Below are 23657 nucleotides of genomic sequence, written 5' to 3' on the forward strand. Positions count from 1 at the left end.
TATATATATTCTCAAAGGCAGAAAATGTTTGATTAATGTGACCCTTGATTTAAACTTTCAATAAATAAAATGTCAAATGATCAGAAATGTATTAGTCAGTACTGTTCAGAGAGCTACTTCTAGAATTACAATAAAAAAGAACCTTGTGCACAAGTTATACAAGTTAACCTTGTGATGAACCTATGAAAAGCTGAAATCCCTGAACACTTTATACCCTCTAAAAACACATAATTTATTTTATCACTTCAAATACCAAATACACTTTAATTGTACCTAGCACACTAACTGTTGATAAACAGGCTTGCACTACTGAAGAAGCTAACACCCAGGATCCTTCACATCTCTGCTTTTTGGGCTGCTGCCAATCGGTGCCAAGGAAAGTGAAAGGAGCTACTGGATTGGCTGCTTTAGATACGTCAGCTGTTACCATGTAAAGTAGCATTTTGCCTAGGTATTTCAGTTTCACAAACTATAAAAAGCATCTGTGAAAACTGAACCGGGAACAGGCAGGGATCCACTGTGATCAAAAGATTACAACTCTGCAGTTGTATCATACATAATATCATATATAATAGCATACATAATATCTCCCACTCACCATTTATCTATTAGTGTTTAATTAGCTGGTTGTTTCTTAACACATAGACTGTCTGGAAGGTTCAGGCTGCAAGAAGTTTACATTTTCTTGAAGTTTGATTGACATCTATGAGCCACTAACCAGAGTATGATGTTATAGACGAATGAAGATATCATTCCAGCCTGGACAGCTCAATCTGTTGCATACAAAACTGATTAAAGATATAACTATTAATTTAATTCCTATGTCCTATCATTTAATTAATTACTTTAATTAATACTGCTAGTAATTAATACTGCCTTGAATGTTGCAGTGGAAGGCTTCAGATACGGATTTTTCCTCTGTTGTTCAATTGGATCACTTCACATATGTTAATAAAAAGAAAGTTCTGGTTTATTTGACCTTCAGTTGTTGGACACACTTTTAGTAGGTGAGTAAGGATCTAGGCCAGGGGTGGGCAACTCCAGGTCTGGAGGGCCGGACTCCTGCAACGTTTAGATGTGTCTCTACTTCAACACACCGAGTCAAATAATGAGGTCGTTAGCAGGACTCTGGAGAACCTGCCTGCACTGAGGAGGTGATTCAGCTTTGGATCCAGGTGTGTTCTACCAGGGAGACATCTAATAGTTACAGGACACCGGCCCTCGAGGACCAGGATTGCCCACCTCTGATCTAGGCCAACGAAAATTGTAACTGTGATATCTGTCATGATAAAGATCTACGTCTGAATGATTTGGTCTAATACACCATGCTGATGACTGCAGTTTCCTGTGTGTACATGCAGGCAGAATCCAGTATAATACCACAGGCTTCTACAAGTGGAAGTAAAGCTTCAACTGTCACCCAGGGAGAAACCTCCAGCTCTTTTGAGCAGCAGGCTGAGGAAAGGCCCCAGGCTGAACAGGTAGGTATCATGTGGGACACACTGAGAACCACATAGCTATGATCTGTCAGGTTTTATTTGGATTTCAGAAATCACTGTGAGGCAAACTTCTTTTTAATCTGTACACACTCTTCCAGTGACACTAGAAATACCTTTAATATCACTTTTCAGGTTGAAATTAGAGTTTTCATAAAAGGACCCAAGATACTCAGAAATATATATATATATTTTAACTGCTCATCAAGGCTGGTTTGGGTAAATTTTGAAAATCTACTTACATTTGTTTTTTTTAGCTAATAAAAGCAGGTTTTGGACATCTGTCTGTCTTCCCACCATATTTGCTCAGAGACTCAGTCTGGTCTCTGTCTGACCTTTGCTCCTTATGTCCCCCTCTGCTATACAAGTCCAGTATGGGTGGGCTTCAACACAGACCCCATACAGCTCAGGTCATAAAGACACCTGAGCTGATATTTCTGAGATTAGCAGCAGTCAGAACAGCAGATATTATACTGATATACATTTTTTAAAAATTAAAAAAGAGGAAAAGTTTGATATTTTTTGTTAATTCATTTCACTCAATAGATTCATCTCAGATTAAAATATTTCAAGCTTTTATTTCTTGTCATTTTGATTATTCTGGCTTTCAGAAAACTAAACCCCAGAATTCAGGAATGATGGAAATCAGACAAAAGAGGATACAGATTCTTACATTAACGTTTTTTCTTCATGCCTGCTCCAGCTGCTGAGGTGTTGCCCATAGTTGGTGGTTTTAGTTCTGCAGTCAGACATCAGCTCTCTGTCAGCGTAAGAGCAGACAAGCTGTGTGGCTTTCAGCTTTTATTTCCACAGCTTTTCTTCAGCAGATCTGAAAATATCAGCAAACTGTGTTGCCTAAGAGGATTGATTTTGGTGCCAGATGCTATCCAGGGAACCACTGAGACTGATTCTGAAGGAGCAGAGGAGAGGGTCAACTTAGATTAGTATCCTGTGTTAAAATAAACCAAGCAGAGCTAAAATAGTCCCTACCATCTGTTTCTGAAGATGAAGCTAAAACTCTAAAAAGATGGATCACAGCAAACTGCCTGGTCTGCTGGACTAACCTCCAGCTTCCTCCACCAGTTACTTCCCATAAACAAGTCCATGTTGTCTGTGCAGTGATTTCCTGTTCTTATGCAGCCTGCTGTCTAATCCTGCTAGGTTTAATTAAATGAGATCTAATTTATCCTAAACTTTTATGCACCGTCTCACACACTGTGCTGATTCTCATCTTGAGCTTTTAGTTTTCATTATACTGACCAATGATGTGACCACTGACTACACATTAGTGCTGTGAGAAACCAAACTAGGGTTTGGGCTGCTGGAGTAGCGAGAACACAAACTGTCTCAAGTTCATGTTGCTTTGGTTGAACCAAACATAGAAACCGAGCTCTGAGCTGGAGAACCCGGCACACACCATGAACACATCTAAGGAGGACCAGGAAAGACAAAAGTATCTGATAACATGTGACTTAAGGCTTAGTCTGAAGGATTTAATGTCCCCCTGCAGGCGGAAGCGTCTCCAGCAGCAGATCTAGAGGAGCCCCAGGCCTCTGATGACAGCGGCCCTGTTCGTCGGCTCAGTCCCAGACAGCGCCGGGCCCAGCAGCTCAGCCGACAGGCCCCCAGGGCCGGCAGAGAGCCAGTAGCTAGCAGAGCTCTGTTTGGCCCGGCGCCTCGCCGTGACAACCATGCAGCCTCTGCAGTCCTCATCGTGGTTCTCACCCTCGCCTTGGCTGCCCTCATCTTCCGCAGAATCTACTTGGCTAATGAATACAAGTTCAACTATGACCTGTGATGTTTCCCCTTACTGCTGTAGTCCACAGAACTCTGAGCAGAACCGTGGAGAGCGAGCTGAGGCTGTAGCTAACACTGACGTTGGGCCTTTTCCACTAACATGCTTCCTGAACTAGAGCAGGCTGGTGCTAGAGCTGTTTCTAATGTGATTCTATTACAAAGGTTAAAAACTCCTGGTTTTATTCACATCTGCAAAGCAGGCCCAGCCTTATCATGTCTTCCAGGATGTTTCCTCCTTTCTCTGGTGTATCCTGTGTTTCAGCAGAGGAATGGCTTACCCAGACAGTATAATTTGTCTCATTGCCTCTGCACACATGTTTTAATGTCATATATTTGATTTAGAAGTGCTGCTTTACACAACTTGTGACGTTTAGGTGAGGCCCAGCACACAGTTCACTGTGAAATTCCCCTGAATCCAAACTGTCAGCAGATGAGGGAAAAACAACGGCAGCAGAGTAGCAACCATGTCTAGCATGACAGCTGGTTAACTCCTCTTCCTCATGCCTCGACTTCATGTTCCCATTAAAGCTTAGCGGTTTTCATCCATCAACTTAACACAAACACCACAGTAAATCCAAAACTTGAAACATAGTGCTTAAAGCCTTTTTATAATAATAACAATATTTCTAGACGCCTTTCTTCACTTCAGGACGCTGAGTTTTAGTTGGTTGTTGGTCTCTGTGAACCTTCATCAAGCCTCTGATGGAGGAGGGTCTTTTCCATGAAGTTTGTGTGACTGTAGCATCACTTCCTGCTTCCTCATTTAGCCTAAAAACATTAAGCCGAAAAAATACTGGGTTTGAAGCTAGCACTAGCTTTTATTTAGTACTGGAACCAGTTTGCTGGAAAAGCCCTTCGTGCTCTGCCGCCTCAGCAGCCTGCTCCTCTCAGGAGGTCGTATCATTCCTGCTGCTGCAGTCAACGACACCTCCAGGGTGTCTTTTAATCAGTGTGACTTTTACTCTCTGCGGCATTGTGAATTTTTAAGAACGGAAAGCTTTTTTCATTTGTAGAACTCATGCTGCGGCCAACATGTCTCCCTCTCCTCATGTAATTGTTGAATATCCAACGGCTGTACTTATTCTGTCAATTAAAACTGTAACTGATAAGTTAGCAACTTGGGCCAATGTGAGCTCTTTCTCTCAGACTGATGTGATGTGTTTGAAATTCCTGCCGCACAGAAATCTGATTCCATGATGTTGGCCCAAGAGTTTGGAGAAAGTTTTAAAGCAAGATATAAACTATCACACACTTCTCATGTTTTCCTTGATCTTTTGAAAGATGGGAGTCAGCAAATATCAGGAGTATTTTGTAAGCTGCCATTTACCACAGACACAAGGAGTTCTTATTAACTTAGTGCGTGCGTGTGTGCAGGTGTGCTTTAAAATTAAAAGCGTCAGATTTTTAATTCAGTGAAGTTGTTATGCTAAATTGAAGGTTTCTGTTAATGATGGATATTCACTCTAAGCAGATGTTTTTGAGTTCTCTTTTGTGTACATGCAGCATGATGCACTGTGATCTTCAGGTTTTATAGCAGGACTGTTAGAACTTGTAAGAACCTCAGACTCATAATTGATTTGCCAAAGAATCACCATCAACAAAATTTTCAACGTGTGAATGTTCACAAATGATTTTATGAGTTTATGTTTGCAAGTAAAGATGTAACCCAGTGAAATAAATCTGATGAGGAAAATAACTATTTGCTGAAGAAACTGTAAAGCTCTCAACTCCTCAGCAGGATCAGTCGTGCTTATATGGTAGCAAAATTTTGCTTCGTTATTTAAGTATAGCGACATTTAATATCTAAATGATTAATAGCTGTTGAGTATAGTTTAATAAACAAAGAATGCCCGTCTTTGAAGTATAGGTAAGAACTGGACTGAATACAAGTGAAGGCAGTCAAGTCACAGTTCTTGGAAGCGAATTGTGCTTCCAAGGCTGCGCAGGCTGTGCAGCCTAGAACTGTGGTGTCATTTGTGAACATTCTTTTAAAAGTTCTACGTCTTATTACATTTCTACGTCAAACAGCCACTGTTTTCAGTCCAAGTGGCTAAGCAGCAAAACCGTCTATCCAACAGATGTACGTCTCTCAGCCGTTCAGGAGACTCTTGTGTTTGTGTGAAGTGATAAATGACCTGTATTTGTACAGCACAAAGAGCTTAACACTACATTCAGTCATTCACCCATTCACACTCACAAATGATGCTGATTCCCACAGCTGCTTCAGAAGCCACATCAGTCTCAGGAGTTGATGAATGTTAGAACCAAAAAGTTGATTTAAGATTGGTAAAGCCAGAGGATGCTGCCTGATCAACATCCTGATCAAGCAGGATGCCGACGCTCCTCCCTGCAGGATACAGACTTCACATCTTTCCATGTCTAACTTTGGATAAAACTTTAGTTTTTAATGAAGGATGGGTTCTTCTGCTTTCATTGTGTTTGACTTTTGAGCTGCTGCTTCTATTAGAGCAGCTGGAGAACCGAGACAGAAAAAGGATTCATTTACTATTTAATTATAAATGTCTTAATTCGAAAATAATAAATGGAGTCAATACACCATTTATTATTGCTTCATTTATCAGTGTGGTGGCACGATGTGAGTGTAATCTCTGCTATGATCTCAACTTTTCTTTGTAGTAGTGATAAATTCATGAGCCAGTTGAAGTGCCATATTAAAAGAAGTTATTAACAGTTTAAATGTATTACTTTTGGAATTGCCTTTCTTTGTACCAGCATTCTGCTTTGTTTCACAGAAATTGGGTGATATTTTTCCCTGTCACAATGCAGCCTGGTTGGTTTGTGCTGCTGGTCACCCTGGGATGTTTCTGAGCTTTTCTTCCAAACTTGATCAGCTGCTTAAAGCAGAATCACCTGAACACAACATGCTCACCAAAAAACTATGTGGGGAAAGTTAACAGACCATGCAGTCACCAGTGATACTTCTCCATCATTCAGTCCTGATCCAGTTCAACACACAAATGAATAACTGAAAAAACTTTGTCAAAGTGAAATATTTACAGTAAAGCTGATGTTTTATGATTTTTGTTTCCCCATAATCTTTAAGACTAAATTAAGTCTATATTAAAATAGTGAAATGAGATGCAGGTGATCGGTATCGGCAACATAAGCCAATAATCGCCGATCACCGATCATGCACTTTTTCACGAAAATCGGCCGATTATGATCGGTGACCGATCGATCGGCACACCTCTAATATATATAATATATATATGTACCGCATGTCACCGGTGTATATATATATATCATGTAAATCATTGTTATGACAACTTGACATTAACCAAGAAATCATTACTGTTTAAACTTTACCTTTAATAACATAAAGTTACCTAATTTTTAAAGTGCAATCAGTAATGCGTTTATTACAAATTTATATCAGTAATGATTTCTATATATATATATAGCTCCGTGTACTTTAAATAGAGACCGTGTCCTAAGGTCAGAAACAGTGTTTGTGAGTGTGCAGCTGTTGACGGTAATTTGTTGAATTAATGTGGCGGTTAGGTCAATCTAAGAGTATTTTCAGCCGAGAGAAAAAGGAACTGACGTGCTTTTCCTAGCCTCTCTCCAGAACCGGGATTCGTCGTGTCGATTTGTTTGTTTATTTCGCTCTGCGGCGCGTGCCTTGTGCTGCTGATGCCGCGCGCTTCCCAGTGACAAAAAGCCGCTCTGCAGTTTGACCAATCAAAGCGCTTATCAGACTTTATCTCTGTGGCGAACAAGTTCCACAGTCTCATGCCTGTCACATTTTTGCCAGTGCGTCAAAAGAAGAGATGGTACCGGGTTCAGAGCGCCCCTCCTGCGGTCACAAGGTCTCTCTTGTGGAATCCCCGCTGGACCTTTAAAAGTCAACATGCCGTGTAATGCCAGGGTCCTGCTTCTTCTTCTCCTGTCTTTGATTCTAATGGCAGAGTCCCGGAAGCTGGGAAGCAGGAGAAAGCGGTGGTCCGAGCTGGAGGAGACTCTCAAGCCAGGAAAGTAAGTATTCTTAGATTCAGTTCCACCATGAAGTCAGAACTGATGATCAAAACACTGTCGATCAATGGAAGACACTCATCCTCCATCCATTCGTCCTTCAATATGTACTCAGTCTGGAACTCTGCTCTGTGGAGCTATAGAGACAGCTGTCGGGCAGCTTAGATTGGTGAGAATGAAAACAGCGGATGTGTTCTGTTGATCATGTCCATCCGGACTGCTCGGTTTCCTGGGCTCGCGGTGAGCCAGACAAGTCGTGCGTAAAAAGATAGACAGACGCAGAGGGGAGATTCTTATGTGATTCAGTAGCGAAAGAGGACTTGTGCTTGCCTGCACAAACAGGTTTAAGGTTTTAATTGAGCTAATATTAAAGATGGGATGATGATTTATTATTATTATTATTTTTTTGTTTTTGTTTTCTTTTTCACCATTTCAAAATAATACATTCAGACATAAGAAACGTGTGTTTCCAAATTCAGGATTTTTCACAGCATAAAGCCTTTCAAGCCAATGTTTAAAGCAGGAGTGTAATGTACTTCCATTGACACTGAGCTACAAAAAATTTCTCTGACCTCCAAACCAAAGGCAGGAAGCTGAGAAGTCAGAAAATAATGTTAGAAGATGTACTTTTGAGTACATTCAAAAGTCTCAGTTTAACATTTCTTTGGGTGTTTATGTCTGAAATTAAATTGTATGAAATTTAAAACATGCCAATACAAGTTAATCAAGTAAATGTAATTGAGTCTAGATGTACGTGATGTACTGCACTGTGTTAACTGACACCACAAGGACATAAAGTGGACCCCACTACATGGTAGAGTGACCAGTTTATGTGGTATGGCTGAAACAATCCTCTGCTGTGCTGGAGATGATCTCCAGCACAGCAGATACATGTACCTCAGATCGGCTAGGTAACAGTACGTAGAAAACATCGTTCTAGATCCCATCCTATAGGTCATCTGTGATTCTAACAGATTTTTCTCACTCAGCAACACACCCATTGTGAAGCTGACTCTGCTAACCATCAGAAAGGTGACATTAGAGACACCAGCAGCCATGTTTGAATGTTTACCAGGGGCCAGAATGGGCCACATCAAAGAATAAAGTAAGATAGTTGTTTATACTGGTGGTGATGACACCCAGTTACGCCAATCGGAGGTCACTGTTGCTTGAATGTATAAGTTTACTAAAACGATGTCATTTTCTCTGGTCTCCAGCCTGATTGGACCAGTGATAACATGTTGCCGTTCAACTGCTGGTTGTCTAAGTGGAGTCCTGAAAACGATGTTTGCTACATTGATAATTGGCAAACATTTTGGGGAAAACCTGGGTCTGATCCAGAGAGACAGTATCATCCCACTTTGGATGGAGCAGCTTCTTCTCTCTAGGAAATTGGCCAAATTGATTATTCCTTCAAAACAGTGACAGCCGAGGCTCCAGACCAGGAAACAGAATTATACAGCTTAACTTTTGCTCTTGATTGTCCAAGAGCAGCGAATGCTGCAAGTCAGTGACTCATTGTGATCTGTTGGGTTTCTTATAGAAAACTTTTACAACCACTTTGAGAAACAAACTGCACATGACTGCATTATTTGAAAACTATCAATTGGAATGTATGATTGGTTTGAACTTCTGTTTTATGGATTGGGTCTAAATAAACCAAATTTAATTCAATTAAAAGAGTACCGGTTCCAAAGGAGGTCCAAGAAATGATTTGATTCAGTTTTTGATTCAATTTAGTTTGACCAAGGTCAGTTTGAAGAGTAGTCATCTGGGATCAGGGATGGATTTTGAGTTAAATTCCAGCTTCCCCACCATTACACGCTGAAGTGTCCTTAAGCAAAACACTGAAATTCCAGCTTCCTACAGATCTTGACATCTATGTAATTTGGAAGTTCACAGTTTTTCTGTACAGTTCTGATAGTAAACAGAAGGTTTACAAAATATGATTATGGTAAGAAAGAAAGGAAATCATAATATGACCCATTCATTTACTTTGATCTCCTTTTGTTCTTAGCATCGTCATTCTGTAACTGTTCTGGCATGCTTCCTGTTTTGCTTTTTCTATGATCAATTTGAACATGAATATGTGTCTTTGTAGGACCCTGGGGGAAACACCTGATGCTGTGGTTCTTGTTGGGAAGACAGGGTTGGAGGCTGGCATGGTGAACGGGTGTGTAGCTCATAAAACATTAATGTCAGTCATTCAGCAACAAAGATCTAATTCTATTTCACTGTTCTATTTGTTGCTAATGAGACATTGCCTCAAGTTGACCAACTTAAGATGTAATCTAACAATAAACTGGAAGACTGAATCAGCTGTCATTGGATTTGATACATTTGGTGGACATTGTCCACATCAATATTTCTTCATACTTATTAAAGGTTTTATTCTACAAACAAAAGTTTGCCCTCAAGTTTATATGTAATTGGTGGCAGGAAGCTTTTTGCGCACATTCTTGCACAGGCCCTAAGGACTTTTGAAGAGTTTTTCTAGAATCTGGCTTTTAAGTTTTTTTATGTCCAGTTCTTGTACCTGACCATGTTTTTGTGAATGTCTGCAATGATAATTGAATAGGTGGTAAAATAAAGAAGGTTCAGGCTTAAAGAACTCACTGAAATAAATCTGTTTCAAAGAAAAAGAAAGAAAGTCCAATAAGATGCCAGACTAGAGAGATCCTTCAACCTCCATCTGTTGGATGAAAGGTTATCAGATAAGAGCTCTCCAGGAATCATAAACTCATTGAGACACATCTGAAAATAGTCAGATACCTTTCTGAATATAACAAAAACAGTGAAAGTTCAAATAAAAGCAGCTTTTCAGGCCAAAAAGGCTTTTAAAGACTGCATAAAAGCCTAGCTCCTCTCAAGCAAAATGTAAAGAAGTCATAAAAAGCCTTTGTAGTCTGTAATTATAAGTACAGTGTGTATTTCTTGATACTTCTTTGCACAGAATTAAAATTTGTTTATTAGCATATATAAAGAGGCGTAGTTTTGAGTAACAAAGATCAGTTTTGCTGTTCACATGGTCACCTTGTCATTGTTTAAAATATGTTGATTCTTTTTCCCTGTTTCTCTGTTTACTCTTCTCAGTCCTCTGTCAAGGAAGATCATCGATGGCACCAAAACACGAAAGCTGAAAACCAGTCACCTTCTGCGTGTGGATGAACACGACTTCACCATGAGGCCAGCATTCGCAGGTAAGCAACTTCTCTTGAAAGCTACCACTACTTTAGTATCTATTCTATTCTATTCTATTCTATTCTATTCTATTCTATTCTATTCTATTCTATTCTATTCTATTCTACAGTCATATTCTATGAAAATGAATTGAGATGGCTTCAAATTTAAGTCCAATTCAATTCACTCTATTCCAGTCCAACCAATCACAAGTAGGCAGATTCAGATCCAGTTACAGCCAGAGTTGTTGACAGCAGTACCTCTGCTCAGTGGTTCCCTAACACCATTAGTTTTTATGGATCAGTTGGCTTCCCTCCCTGCATATTTCTTCAGTTTTTTTGTTAGGTTTTTTTTTTGTCAAAACTATGACTATGTCAGAAGATAAAACTAATTTTACCAACAAGCAAAGATAACCCAACGAAACACAAAAAGCAACTCTGATGATGATTTCATTTATGAATACAAACAAAGTTATTGAAAGCAATCTGGCACAGTGTGGACAGAAAGGGAAAAAGTTTACCTTTTTTACAGGTAAATTTACTGTAAAAAAGTTTTATTTTCTTTTTTTTTTAAGCTGCACTCAATTCCTGAGTCACACCTGCCTGTTATCACTGTCACATTGTAGAATTAAGATAGCATTTGAATAAAATCTGAATCAAAACAGGAAACACTGTAAGATCAGAAAAAAAATAAAAATAAACGAGAAGCAAGGTCTATCAGTCTGGAAAGGGGAACAAAGACATGTAAAGCTTTGGGACTAGAGGGAATCACTGTGAGAAGAGGAGAAAAGATGGAACACTGGAGACCCTTTGCATTGTTTCATGGACTGACCAGCCAACCAAAATGACTCCAATACCTTCTTAGTCCACTGATAACCAAGAATACCACCAAGACCCATCCCCAAAACATCTTGATGTTTCCCAGGACCTTTAGGAACATATTCTATTGACTGACATGAGAAAACTGGAACTTTTTGAAAGGTGTGCTCCCTGTTCCATGTGGAGTAAAACTAAAACAAAGACAAAAGAACATTGTACCAACAGCTGAACAGTTACTTGCTGCAAGAAAATATCATTTCAGCTCTCCACCTGAAAATTCTGAATTTAGAGAATTTCAAGCTCAGACAAACTTGGGTCTGGCATTAAGTCCAACTCACCACTAATAAAAGTTGATTCTGGAATAGCCTAGTTGAAGTCTGCACTTAAATCTGACTGAAATGATGTGGCTCAACCTTAAACATGCAGCTCATGCTAAACATTTGATGACAACTGTTGTTGCCAATGATGATACAATCAGTTTTTGGTTTAGAGGAACATTACTTCTTCACATAGGAGAGGTTTGTTCTGATATCTTTTAATTCATAACTAGGGTGAGGGTTAGGGTTAATGGAAGTAATACTTCCAAGAGCCACAGCGATAGAACTATGTTCCATCACACTGAGTTAAAGTGACAGAACCCTGCAGAACCTGGAACAGAACTCCTCCCCTCGCCTCATTGTTACCATGGAGTCGTGCTTCTTGCATCTGTCTAAAGCACTGCCAGGATTTTCTGAAGCTGTTTAAGGTGTTTTTTTTGTTTTTTTTGTATTTTCTTCAATACATCGTTTCCACCATATGTTGGCAGAACCATTCTGTCATGTTCAGTTTGTAGTCATTATCTGTGTGGTTGCTTTGCACTTTGAATGTCAGAAAAAGCCCCTGCTGCTTGAATTTTAGCAGGCAATTAAAAATAAGGAGCTTATGATTCAACTAAAGAGTCCAGCTCTTTGCTGTTTAGAATTAAACAGCTCTGTTTAAACCACTATAGGAAACGGACCATGGTGAATTTTAGGACAATAGTTGTAGCCACAGATGGGAGCATACGTCCCACTGAGGAGCCTTTTGTCTTGTATTTACTTATCGTTATTGTCAGGTCCTGCAGAAAACTCATTCTAGCATCACCAAACACTGACTTGTGTGAGCAGTGAGCATCCCATTCCCTTTCCAGGGAGAGAGATTTCAGTGCAATCCTCTGACTGAGGGAGAATTGTGAGTCAAACAGCTGCTGTGGTTCCTCTTAGTGTCATCAAAGCTTCTTACAGAACTACTTCCTGTTTGTTGACTGCGCCACAATAATTGAAACCTTCTTTTTGATCATGATTCTGGAAACACAACCAAGTAAAATGTGGCTGTGCCAGATGATTTTTTTCAAACCGTAAACAGTATAACAGTGAAGTTAATTTTATTTGTCCAAAACAGAATCTAAAATAACTTTATTATTAATGTTTACCTAGAAAAAAAAACAGTTTATGTCCAGGAGTACGATATGTTTCTGGTGTCATAACTAAATCAACAGCACCAGCTCCCTTTGGTCAGACCTGATTTAAACAGTGGAAGAGGTGGAGAATATTTGTCATCATGTTGCTTTTGAATTTCTTTGGGTACAGCTGTTTGTTCCTCTCTTCATTAGGTTGAAAAACATAGATGAAAACAGATAAATCCACCATGCATTAGTCCGTATTTGTATAAAAATAGCACTGAGATATTCTGCCGAAATATCGACTCTTATGCATTGCATCACTGGAATTCCCTTTTTGGATTTACCCTTGTAATGCATAGGCCTAGCTGTCTGATCTAAGCGTGATGAACCGGTGACGGATTTACAGCTGCTAATCCAAGAGCAGATGAGTGTGGGATGGGTGTCCTCAGCATCTGTAAAAATGACATGAAGATTATTCTGTGAACGCTGAGTTTGACTGGAGAAATAAAGAGCTGGGATTTCTTTTAAGAGCACCTGTATACAGAATATGTAGAGTTACTTTACATGATGTACTTGTTTGTGGCTTCAGATGTAAAGTGAGTATATATCAAATCAAATTGTGCAAAATATGGAACACACAGCTGGGATGGAAATTAATAAATTACTAAACAAACCGTGTACTGGTATTATATTGGGTTAAAGGTAGCTATGTTAGATTTAGTAATTATCTCAGATTTATATTAGCATCAGAAAATTCTAATTCCCTGCATGCAAACTGGTTTTTTAATAACTAAAATTGCCGGCCTTATGGAAAGCATTTTCCATGAATCCCACTAACAAAATGGTTCACCTTATTTGACCTTTATTCTGATATGTTTTAGCATTGTGTTTTATGTTATTTCTGAGTTATTACTGGATAAGCAGTAAGGACAGAACATCATCCTGCTCTCCTCTGCCAACATTCAGCCTGGAGATACGGACCATTTAAAACATCTGTGCTCGCAAATAACCAACATTAATGAACTGAATTTCTTAGTGGTTATTATACAGACAGTGGTGTAACTTTCTGAATTAGGAACAGAAAGGTTGCTTGCTTAATGACTCACATAATTAGCTTAATTAAAAAGGAATCAGCTGGTTGACTGAAATCTCAAACCCACCTAAATGTAGCTACTTTTGTGACAAAGTATGGAAACAAATAAATTATATTTTTTATTGTGCTCCTGTGTTTTTGTAACATTTGCATTTTAAAAAGAAAGATTTTTAATTATACAAGCTGTTGGGCTTTGGCAGAGCTCTGGAAAAAGAAAAGACGTGTCATTAAGACTCCTCTGGCAGCCTGGGCCCACAGATTGAGTTGCATTTTAATTTGACTTGAGGTGTTCTCTGCTCTTGGATGTTTGTGTGTGTGTTTGCATGCATATGTGTGTGTGTGTGTGTGTGTGTGTGCGTGTGCATGCGTGTGTGTGTAGGGGTGTGTGTGTAGGCGTGTGTGTGTGTGTCTGTGGTGGGTTGGGTTTATAGCTTTCTGGTCATGAGGAAATGCCAGTGGATGCACTTTAGCATTACACTGAAGTGCTGTTGAGAGCCATAAAGAGTCATCAGGAGCTGTGGAGTGGAGCTTTGCTCTGACACACTAATAGGTGTCATCTAAGAATTAGTGATTACTGGGGAAATTTTCTGATGCAAAAAAAAAAAAAAAGCTTCAAAACAGCAAAACAGCTTTGGATCAAACACTCATGCACCCTGTAACCAGGGGAACATACACAGCTCAGAAAAGCTTTCTGAGTCTAGCTGTGGCCGTATGCAGCTGCAGGCTGTGCTGAGGCACCAGCAGACCTCTGTTTCTCATTTCTGCTTTTTCAGCAGGTGTCTGATGTTATGTCACACCAGCTGAAGTTCAGGATTTAATGTGTTCGGCACGTGTTGTGGGGCATATGGTGTGAGTAAGAGAAAGGAGGACAAGACCGACAGCTGGAATTGGGCAGGAGTTAATATCCCATCTTCCAGGTAGCAGATTTGCTGGGCCTTGGGTTATGTAAGGCTGGCACCCGTACGGCTTCACAGATTAACCAGACCACAGCAGCCAATGTCACTGCACTGAACAAATGACAGAAGGTTCTGTCTGTTTGTTTTTTTCTACTAATGATAAGGGTAGTAGGATACTCTTCCATATCCCTTTAAAACCCAAATTGTTCTTATTTCTCATCCACTCAGTCAGTTGAGCAAAACACATCAGTAAACTGCAGAATCTTGTCAACTATTTAACCAAAGACCTTATGTGAAATGATGTGTATTATTAGTCATGGCTTACCAGAGTATTCTATTCTCTTGTTTTATGAGGGAGCGCTTCATGACAAGGTAGCAGACGACATCATGAGTAGAATAACAACGTTATATATTTATTTTTATCAGAAACTCTGGCTGATAAACAAAAAAAATCTCTTGGCTGTTAGACAGCCAATTCATTTGATTCAGTTCAGATATTTATAGAGTTTGACTCCAATTCAGATCAGAGTCATTTCAGGTTAGCTGACATAAAACAAAAGATTCTCTTCCATTAAGACCAATTTACTTATGTTTGGTCCAACTGATCCAATGCTTGTTCCTGAACCGAACTGATCAGAATGAAACTGTGTTTAATAGAATGAATTAAGCTGACTTGAACTAAATGTTATTTAGCTTGTATACTTAATAATGAGCTGAATTCAGTCTGAACCTGATCTCAGTCCATGTCAGTTCAGCTCATTTTAACTCAACATCCAATATATCAGTCATACTGTGAAAAAATAATATATCTAAGTACGTTTTAAATATGTTGTATTTTTCTGAAATACATTTTTAACAAATAGATATACTTGTTATAGTACAATTCTGTGATAGTACATTGGCAATGTACACATTGTAATTTTTCTTCCGCCGTAAAGTGTGTTGAACTTCATCCTTCTGTGTTCTGTGTCCTGTTAGCCTGATGTTTTTGCAGTACTGTAGTGTGTATGAAGCATGTAAAGAACAAAGAGGCAAAGCAGAATAATAAAAGACATTGATAAATAACTAAAAAGTGTACTTCATTAGCAATTATAATAAACTGAAGGTTTAATTGGAGCATACTGAGATCACAGTACTAATATAAAATATATAATGCATCTATATTTAGAAGACATTCTAAATACATTTTTGTGTAATTCTTTCACAAAAATGGCATACGTAAGATATACTAATCAAGCATGGAGATTGTACACATAAGGGTTTTTTATGTTCTAACTAGTATACTTTTAGTTGTTGCACTTTAGCAATGTAATAGTACACTTAGTATACTCCAATTTTTTCTAAAGTTTTTCTACAATTTAATTACAATTAGGGTTTCACAGTGGCACAGTTGGTAGAGCTCTTGCCTTGCAGCAAGAAGGTTCTTGGTTCAATAACCAGCCCGGGGTCTTTCTGCATGGAGTTTGCATGTTCTCCCTGTGCATGGTGGCTTTTCTCCAGGTACTCCAGCTTCCTCACACAGTCCAAAAACATTACTGTCAGGTTAATTGGTCTCTCTAAATTCTCCCTAGGTGTGAGTGAGTGTGTGTGCATGGTTGTTTGTGCTGTCTGTCTCTGTGTTGCCCTGCCTGGCGACCTGTCAAGGGTGACCCTGCCTTTGCCCGAAATGTTCATTGGAGAGAGGCACCAGCAACCCTCCCAACCCGACTAGGGACAAGGGTGTTAGAACATGGATGGATTGATAAATACAATTAAAATATATTAAGCACAAAATCAGTTATTCCAAAATAGCATGCTTTCAGTTAAATAACTCTTAACAAACTTGAAGTATACCGATGATTAGTCTGGCTTCAAGTATGCTAATATTTAATATACTTAATATATTTATTTTTCACAAGGGTGTATTGGGTTTTTAAGCATGTTAAAAAGTGCTATATTACATTATTAAGTGAACACAGTTCATGGTGGGAAGACTCAGCTGATTAAAACAGCCCAACACAAATGTGAGGTTATTGGTGAGCCATATTGTCTCGTTGACAGTAGTACCAGTGGTGCTACATGCTAATGCTTTCTTACACCATTACAACAAAGAAGAAGCTGGTCAGCTGGTCCACACTCTGGTCTGGTCTGACTTTCACAGAATCAGCTGCTACCTGCGATAAGAAAAGGATTTACAGAAGTTCCTGTTGTTTGGCCGCTGCAGCAGGGGAGGGCGGAGTGTTAGGGTGGGGTTGTGGTTGTCGGAACATGAGAGCTACAAATCTAAACACTAACAGATGTTACTTCRGTGGAACTGTTTTGAAGTTACATATTTGTTTGGCCAAATCCAACAATAATTTTAAAAAAGTGGAAAATGTGGAATATCGTCTGTGATATTGTTCTCAAGGTTTTTAAAAATATATATAGTGATATCACTTTTTGTCAATATCGCTCACCCGGAGTAATTAGCAACCATCAGTTAGAGTTCAAAGCAAAGGGAAAAAACAGAAAGTGTACACTGGTTTATATCTGCAGTATGTAGAAACATCATCTAGCAACTTTAAAACTGACAAAGCAATGCTGATAATGAGCTTTCTGGTATTGATCTGCAGGTCCGGCTGTCCCAGTTGGAGTGGATGTTCAGGTGGAGAGTTTGGACAGCATATCTGAAGTTGACATGGTATGCTGCTTGAATGTTTGAATGACACGAAGTGCAACCAGTTTCACACTATCTGATCAGTTATGGGCAGGTGAAGCAGATAATTACAAATAAGAAAAACAAGCCAGATTCAACATAACTGATGCTATTAGATGAGAAAGATTGGAAGTTTGAAATAAATGACCTCTGCTGCAACACAGGCACAGGATGCTGTTCAGATGCTGCAGCTAATGAGTCGGTGCAGAAATATTTCTCTAACAGCATGTAAACAAATGCTTGACTGCCAAACAAATTTGTCACACTGCCAGAATTTTAACTCCAGCGCAAAATTCAATTCAACTCAAAGATACTTTATTGATTCTAATGAGCAACTACATGCAGCTCAGAATAATTTCTAGTTTAGTTAAATTGAACTTTGGTGCTGACAGTGACAGAGCAATCCTCTACTGAGTGAAGTTATGATAATTCAAGTAAAATTCAAGCTCTTTTTCAGGAAACACCTCTTTTGTTGATCATCAGAATAAATTAAAACAGGTTTGACTGATGTAATTAAATCAGCCTTCTGCTCTGTTTATAAATTGGACGGAAAATGATGTTGTATAATCTCATGTTTGCAAGGGCGCATGAGGATTATGTTTAATTTGGATCCCAAGGTTGTGGATTTAGTTGTTTTAGAACATAAGGAAGAACATGAATGATTCCAGCCTATAGCTGCTGGTAATGACATTAAATCAGAATGTTGAAGTGTGCAGAGTTCTGAGTCATAATCATTTGCTGTTTTTTATGACCTTATGCTGCTTTGTCCAATTTTTCATCCTTCTTATTAACTTGTATTCACATCATTCAAAATGATCTGAAACTGACCTGACATCTTACACAAACATTTTCTTTACTGTCAAATAAAGAATTGTAGTTCAGCAACTAGAGCTAGTGGAGTGAAATGTGATTTTCAGGTCATGTTGTTGCTTTCTTTTCAGCAGCCAAAGTTTTGAAAAGCAGAATATTTTCTGCCAGGCTGCTGTCCGTTTTTTAAAATCACCAGCTACACATTAACTTGAAAACTTTAGTTCACTTTGTAACTTATTTGTAACAATTCAACATTATAAACACAAGGCAAAACATCAGTGGGCATAACTGACACTCTTAACCAGCTATACAATCACAGCGTGATAATAAAACCCCAGATATCTGTACAGTCATGTTCAGTAAAACAGAATCTGCTGTTTGTCTTGTTTGTCAGATTAAAAGTATMTTCTGACCATCTTTAAGTTTCACTTGGTGAACTCAGTTAGTGAAATAAACAAACTTTTTAGTTGAATAATTTATGGAATATGACTGCACTATGCAGATATTTAAGACACACATACAGCAAATAACTACGTATTTTTTGTAAGTCAATCAATTCAGGTATTGAACATTGAATTAAAAATAATATCCATCTTAGATTGTTTCCACAAACTTCTTTTTCTCTGCCAAACATAGTTTAAAATAAACAGTGAGAGTAAATTGACACATATTTTAGGAGATAAAAACAGTCTTGCTTGTCTTCCTATGACAAAGAAATCATTCTAACATTTTCACAGAGTTTACTTCACAATCTGCTTTAAATTAAAAAAACATATTCTGATTTTGATTTTAAATATTTTGGAATAATTATTTCTCTTCTTAAAGTCAATAAAAGCAGAACACTAGACCAATTATTTCTGTGAAAGCAGCACAGTGGGGGCATAATTGGACAAATCATAAGCAATAAATAATATTCCAATAAGTAATAATTACAATACATAATATAAGAAGCATTAAAGACTTTAAATATTCACATTTGATGTAATCCTTCAGAACCAAACATGTACAGTTATGTCAGAAATTGTCTACCTAGACAATATTTCTATCATTATGTGTCTGTTAGGTTTTGTGTTTCTGTTTGGTGCTGAAACAGCTGAATTACCTCAGTGAAGGACAATAAAGAATATTTATTTGCTGTTATATTTATTTGAGAAATGTCCAATTTCTCCTCTTATGCAACATCAAAGGTTCTCTTCTGGTGTATGCCAATAGTACAATGTGTTGTCATAGCTATTATTTCTAAGTGATCCRGTCTTATATAATGGCGTGAGGAGAACGGGGCAAAGAGTGATCCGTCACACGGGGCTGCAGCGCTGCAGCAGAGCATCCTTCAGATGTAAAGTAGCAGGGTAATGTGAGGCGACAGCACTCCAATCAGCTTGGATCAATGGAAACCATGGCCAGTTAGATGATTTAGTGAACATATGTTTCACACGTCTGTAGAGTATGTGCATTTGGTCCCGACATAACCAAATAATCCAGCTGGCATGGGTCAGACTGCAGTAATCCTGGAGGAATTTAATAAACTAGAGAAAGCAAGCAAGTAGTCCCTCTACTGACACTTAATCCTGAATCTGTTTATGCCACCCACCCTCAATCCCCCTCCCTTAGGACTTCACCATGACTCTGTATCTAAGGCACTACTGGAAGGACGAAAGGTTGGCTTTTCCAAGCGCCACAAATAAGAGCATGACTTTTGATGGGCGCCTAGTGAAAAAAATCTGGGTCCCTGATGTGTTCTTCGTCCATTCTAAGAGGTCCTTCATCCATGACACCACCACCGACAATATCATGCTGAGGGTTTTTCCAGATGGCCATGTTCTGTACAGCCTGAGGTGAGGAACCCAACTAAATCCAAGCTGGCAGGCTCCCACGCTGCTGGGCTTTACACTGTCCTTTCTTTATCCCTCAGGGTAACAGTTACTGCTGCTTGCAACATGGATTTCAGTCGTTTCCCTCTGGACTCACAGACATGCACGCTGGAGCTGGAGAGCTGTAAGTTTCACAAACACTGAGTTTACAGCCTTTTGTCTCACTGTGCTTCTTCTTACAAGTGGCTATGGACATTCTGGCTAAAGCTTATGAACCAGCAGTTAGAAGATGGCAGAATGTAATTCCTCCATTTCTGTAGAACTCCTTAAAGATCCGGTGCTTTTTCAGTCACTTTGCTGACATCCTTTTCTGTTGCTCTGATTGATTTGCTGTAAAGGCATTTCACATCGAAAGCCTTTGTTCCTCTTCTAAAGTTCCTTCCCTACCTCGTCACATTTATGCTACTATTTAATCTTAATCATAAAGTGCTTCTGTATTAAATTTTCACTGAAACCTATGAGCACTATATCTTCAATTTAGTGCAGTACACTAACACACATGTTGCTGATTCAGCATGAGCCCCTTGAAACATTTGATAGGAAATTGATCTTTCAAAGGCACTGACAAAGAAGGAGACAGGAACAGCTCAGTTAAAGCTCAATTAAAGCAGTGAAGCTTGATTTTTTTTGTCTCATGTTATGCTGTCATGACATGGTGATAGTTTTAACAAATAAGTATTTGCTATAAAAGTCACCTTATTGGTAACTCTGATATGTTTGTAATGAAAACCTTCAATAAATATGTTAACCGCTAAAAGCGTCTGATCCAACCAAAGTATCTCCTTGCTCTGGTTGTGCTTTCTGCCCCTCAGACGCTTACACTGATGAAGACCTGATGCTTTACTGGAAAAGTGGGGATGAATCCCTGAGCACAGATGACAGGATCTCTTTATCCCAGTTTCTCATCCAGAAGTTTCACACCACCTCCAGACTGGCTTTCTACAGCAGCACAGGTATTTTTGTGTGTATAATTACCTAGTAAATCTGTCTGGTGTAAATTGTAAAAGCATTTATGATGTACAGTGGGATAAGCTGAAAAATATCAATAGGGTTCTGTGTGATTGTTTTTGAATCTTCAGACTGTAATTGAGCTTTATGACAAATCTAATTTGACATAAATTAGATTTATGTAATAATAAGTGTGTATATTTTTAATATACACATTTTTGTGTATATAATAATACACAAGAAAATATTATTAATATATTTACTTTTGCAAAGATTCTTGCAGAGTAGACGATAAGGAGCTGGTAGTATAAATCAACTATTGCTGGAGTGGGAAAGTTTATGATCTGAAAGAACCAAACTGAAACTTTTGGATCCCAATTTTAAAAGTTATTTGTGGCCCAGAAAATACTGAGCATCACCAAAAGAACAACAAAGCCACAGTGAGACATGGTGGTGGCAGCAACATGGTCTGGGGTTGTTCATCAGAACATTCACCAAATAACTGGGTTGCATCGTTTCCTGTTTTCCAGGATGGTACAACCGGCTGTACATCAACTTCACCCTACGACGGCACATCTTCTTCTTCCTGCTGCAGACATACTTTCCTGCCACTCTGATGGTCATGCTGTCCTGGGTGTCCTTCTGGATCGACCGCAGGGCTGTTCCTGCCAGGGTCTCTTTAGGTAACAAAAACCTTTGTGCTGGTTCAAATCGAAATTTGTTCATCTCAACAGGACATTGTATGGATCTTGAGGCATAGAGCAAATTAAGATTGGACAGAAAATGAACACCTGGGTCGTGTTCAGTTCTTGTGAGCACTTCACTAAACACCAGTTTAAAAAATATCTGGAAAATCAAGATAAAATTTTGATGGGACACCGGTCTTCATTTTGTGACAGAGATCCTGAGTTCAACAACATTGCTTATTTCTTTCTTTGCTTCACTTTCTCATTCATTCTTTTTTTTCTCTCTTCCTACCTTTTTTTCTTCCTCCTTTCTTCTTGTCTTTCTTCTTATCTTTGTTTCTTTCTTGCTGTGTCAGTTGCTTGCTGATATTCCATTCACAGCCCATTTAAGGAGTTGAAGTCTAGCTGTAGCTCAGAAGCACCACCTGTGCGTACCTGTCTGTGCTCACGTTTTATTGCTGCAGGCGGCTCAGTTACAGGTCTGACTGTTTGCAGTCTTCATCTGCTACGCCATGAAAACATCTGCCGTATTGGGGTGGAGATGGAGGAGATCAATCTTTTCACAGATTATTTGTCTCATATTACACTGTCAGGACATGGTGACACTTTTAACAAATATGTAAACAATATATTTTTGTAAAAGTTACCTACTGTAGTTTTAAATCATGGGTTGTATTTTTCTTTTTACATGAGTTCAGTGACATTTCCTTTTTCTCATGACTGGAAGTTACTACGTAATCTATGCAATCCTTTGATGCTACTTGTGTTTTCTCTGCAGCCCTCATTGACCTCTATACAAACAGAGTTGTTCTATTTTCTGTGCTTCAGGTATAACTACAGTGCTGACTATGTCTACTATTATTACTGGAGTCAACGCCTCCATGCCAAGGGTCTCTTACATCAAAGCTGTCGACATTTACCTCTGGGTTAGTTTTGTCTTTGTATTCCTCTCTGTGCTTGAATATGCAGCAGTCAACTATCTCACCACAGTGAGAGATGGTAAAGACCGGAAGCTAAGAGAAAAACTAAAGGAACAGGTATGATACGATTTCAAAATCAGTAACAACCAGTTCCAAAAAATCCCTAGACTCAGTCATGACTTCCTTCCTTTCTTTCTTTCACCCAGTCCCAAACGTTGCCCTGTACTTGTGGCATGCCTCACACCAAGACCATGATGCTGGATGGAATGTACAGCGAGGCAGATGCAAACAGTCTGGCAGGGTACACCAGAGCCTCTATGGCAGCAGAGGATCCGTCCGACAAACAGGAGCAGATGGTGGTCCATCTCACATTGGACAATGAGTCCACAGAGACTAAGAAGAAGGGCATTCGCAGTTTCCGCATAATCCAGAACACCCACACCATTGACACTTACTCCCGCATGATCTTCCCAGGTGCTTACATCTTATTCAACCTGATCTACTGGTGTGTGTACTGCTGAGTGTGTGCATTTTAAATAAAGCTGCAAAAGAAAAAAGGAAAATGTTTCCTTCAGTTTGGAAAGCTGTACCTCATCTCCAGGTGCTGGGAGAAGACCTACTTGTAGCTCACATGCTGCTGATGCTTTGGATGACATCTAGAGGTGAGAGAGCTTCTCCTTCCATACAGCCAGAGGGATTTAGCAGGACATTGTCTTATTTTGGGGGAGAGGAGAAAAAACAAGTTTTTACTTTAATAGAAATACATAAACAAATCTTTATGTAACCTTTCATGTAAAAAAAACCCTTGTTAATTAATGCAAAATAAACAACTACTCATATAAGTACCCTTTTCCCCAGAAAGTTATTCAAGTGAATGTAACCAGTACTATCCACTTTTGAACATAGATAACAAAATCAATAACCTATTCTTGTTAACAAACATAATGTGCTATATTGCCATTGGGTAGCTAACATTACCTGCATCCAACAACATTATTCAATTCACTCAGTTAGTTTGGAGGAAAAACTGTGCAAATTCTTTGCCTTTTGCTGGT

At 38.9% G+C, this 23657-nt stretch overlaps 3 protein-coding genes across 5 annotated transcripts in view; 2 read left to right on the forward strand and 1 right to left on the reverse strand.

The window, feature by feature from the left end:
- ube2j1 (ubiquitin-conjugating enzyme E2, J1) overlaps positions 1–4989 on the forward strand; it is a 9294-nt gene extending 4305 nt beyond the window's left edge. Inside the window, exons 6-7 of the mRNA XM_008398495.2 lie at positions 1362–1481; positions 3007–4989. Coding sequence (XP_008396717.1) covers positions 1362–1481; positions 3007–3294 — 408 coding nt within the window. The 3' untranslated portion in view covers positions 3295–4989. The remainder of the gene's footprint in view (positions 1–1361; positions 1482–3006) is intronic.
- The window catches only part of LOC103457985 (DNA repair protein RAD51 homolog A), a 49369-nt gene that overhangs the window by 23265 nt on the left and 2447 nt on the right, over positions 1–23657 (reverse strand). The window contains exon 2 of one of the 3 annotated variants that reach the window (XM_008398493.2): positions 23223–23315. The gene's annotated coding sequence lies outside the window, so the exon portion shown is untranslated. Of the gene's footprint in view, positions 1–23192; positions 23356–23657 lie in introns of those variants that run through there. The other 2 variants (XM_017302210.1, XM_008398494.2) reach the window with 2 other exon arrangements.
- On the forward strand, positions 6815–23186 carry LOC103457987 (gamma-aminobutyric acid receptor subunit rho-2). The gene is made up of 10 exons (XM_008398496.2): positions 6815–7289; positions 9388–9459; positions 10380–10486; positions 17285–17352; positions 19789–20012; positions 20090–20172; positions 20861–21001; positions 21527–21679; positions 22511–22719; positions 22809–23186. Exons 1-10 carry the CDS (start codon positions 7165–7167, stop codon positions 23121–23123), a joined length of 1497 nt encoding a protein of 498 aa, XP_008396718.1. The 5' UTR covers positions 6815–7164; the 3' UTR covers positions 23124–23186.

This window comes from Poecilia reticulata, linkage group LG21 (assembly GCF_000633615.1).
Source record: "Poecilia reticulata strain Guanapo linkage group LG21, Guppy_female_1.0+MT, whole genome shotgun sequence".
NCBI classification, from domain to species: domain Eukaryota; kingdom Metazoa; phylum Chordata; class Actinopteri; order Cyprinodontiformes; family Poeciliidae; genus Poecilia; species Poecilia reticulata.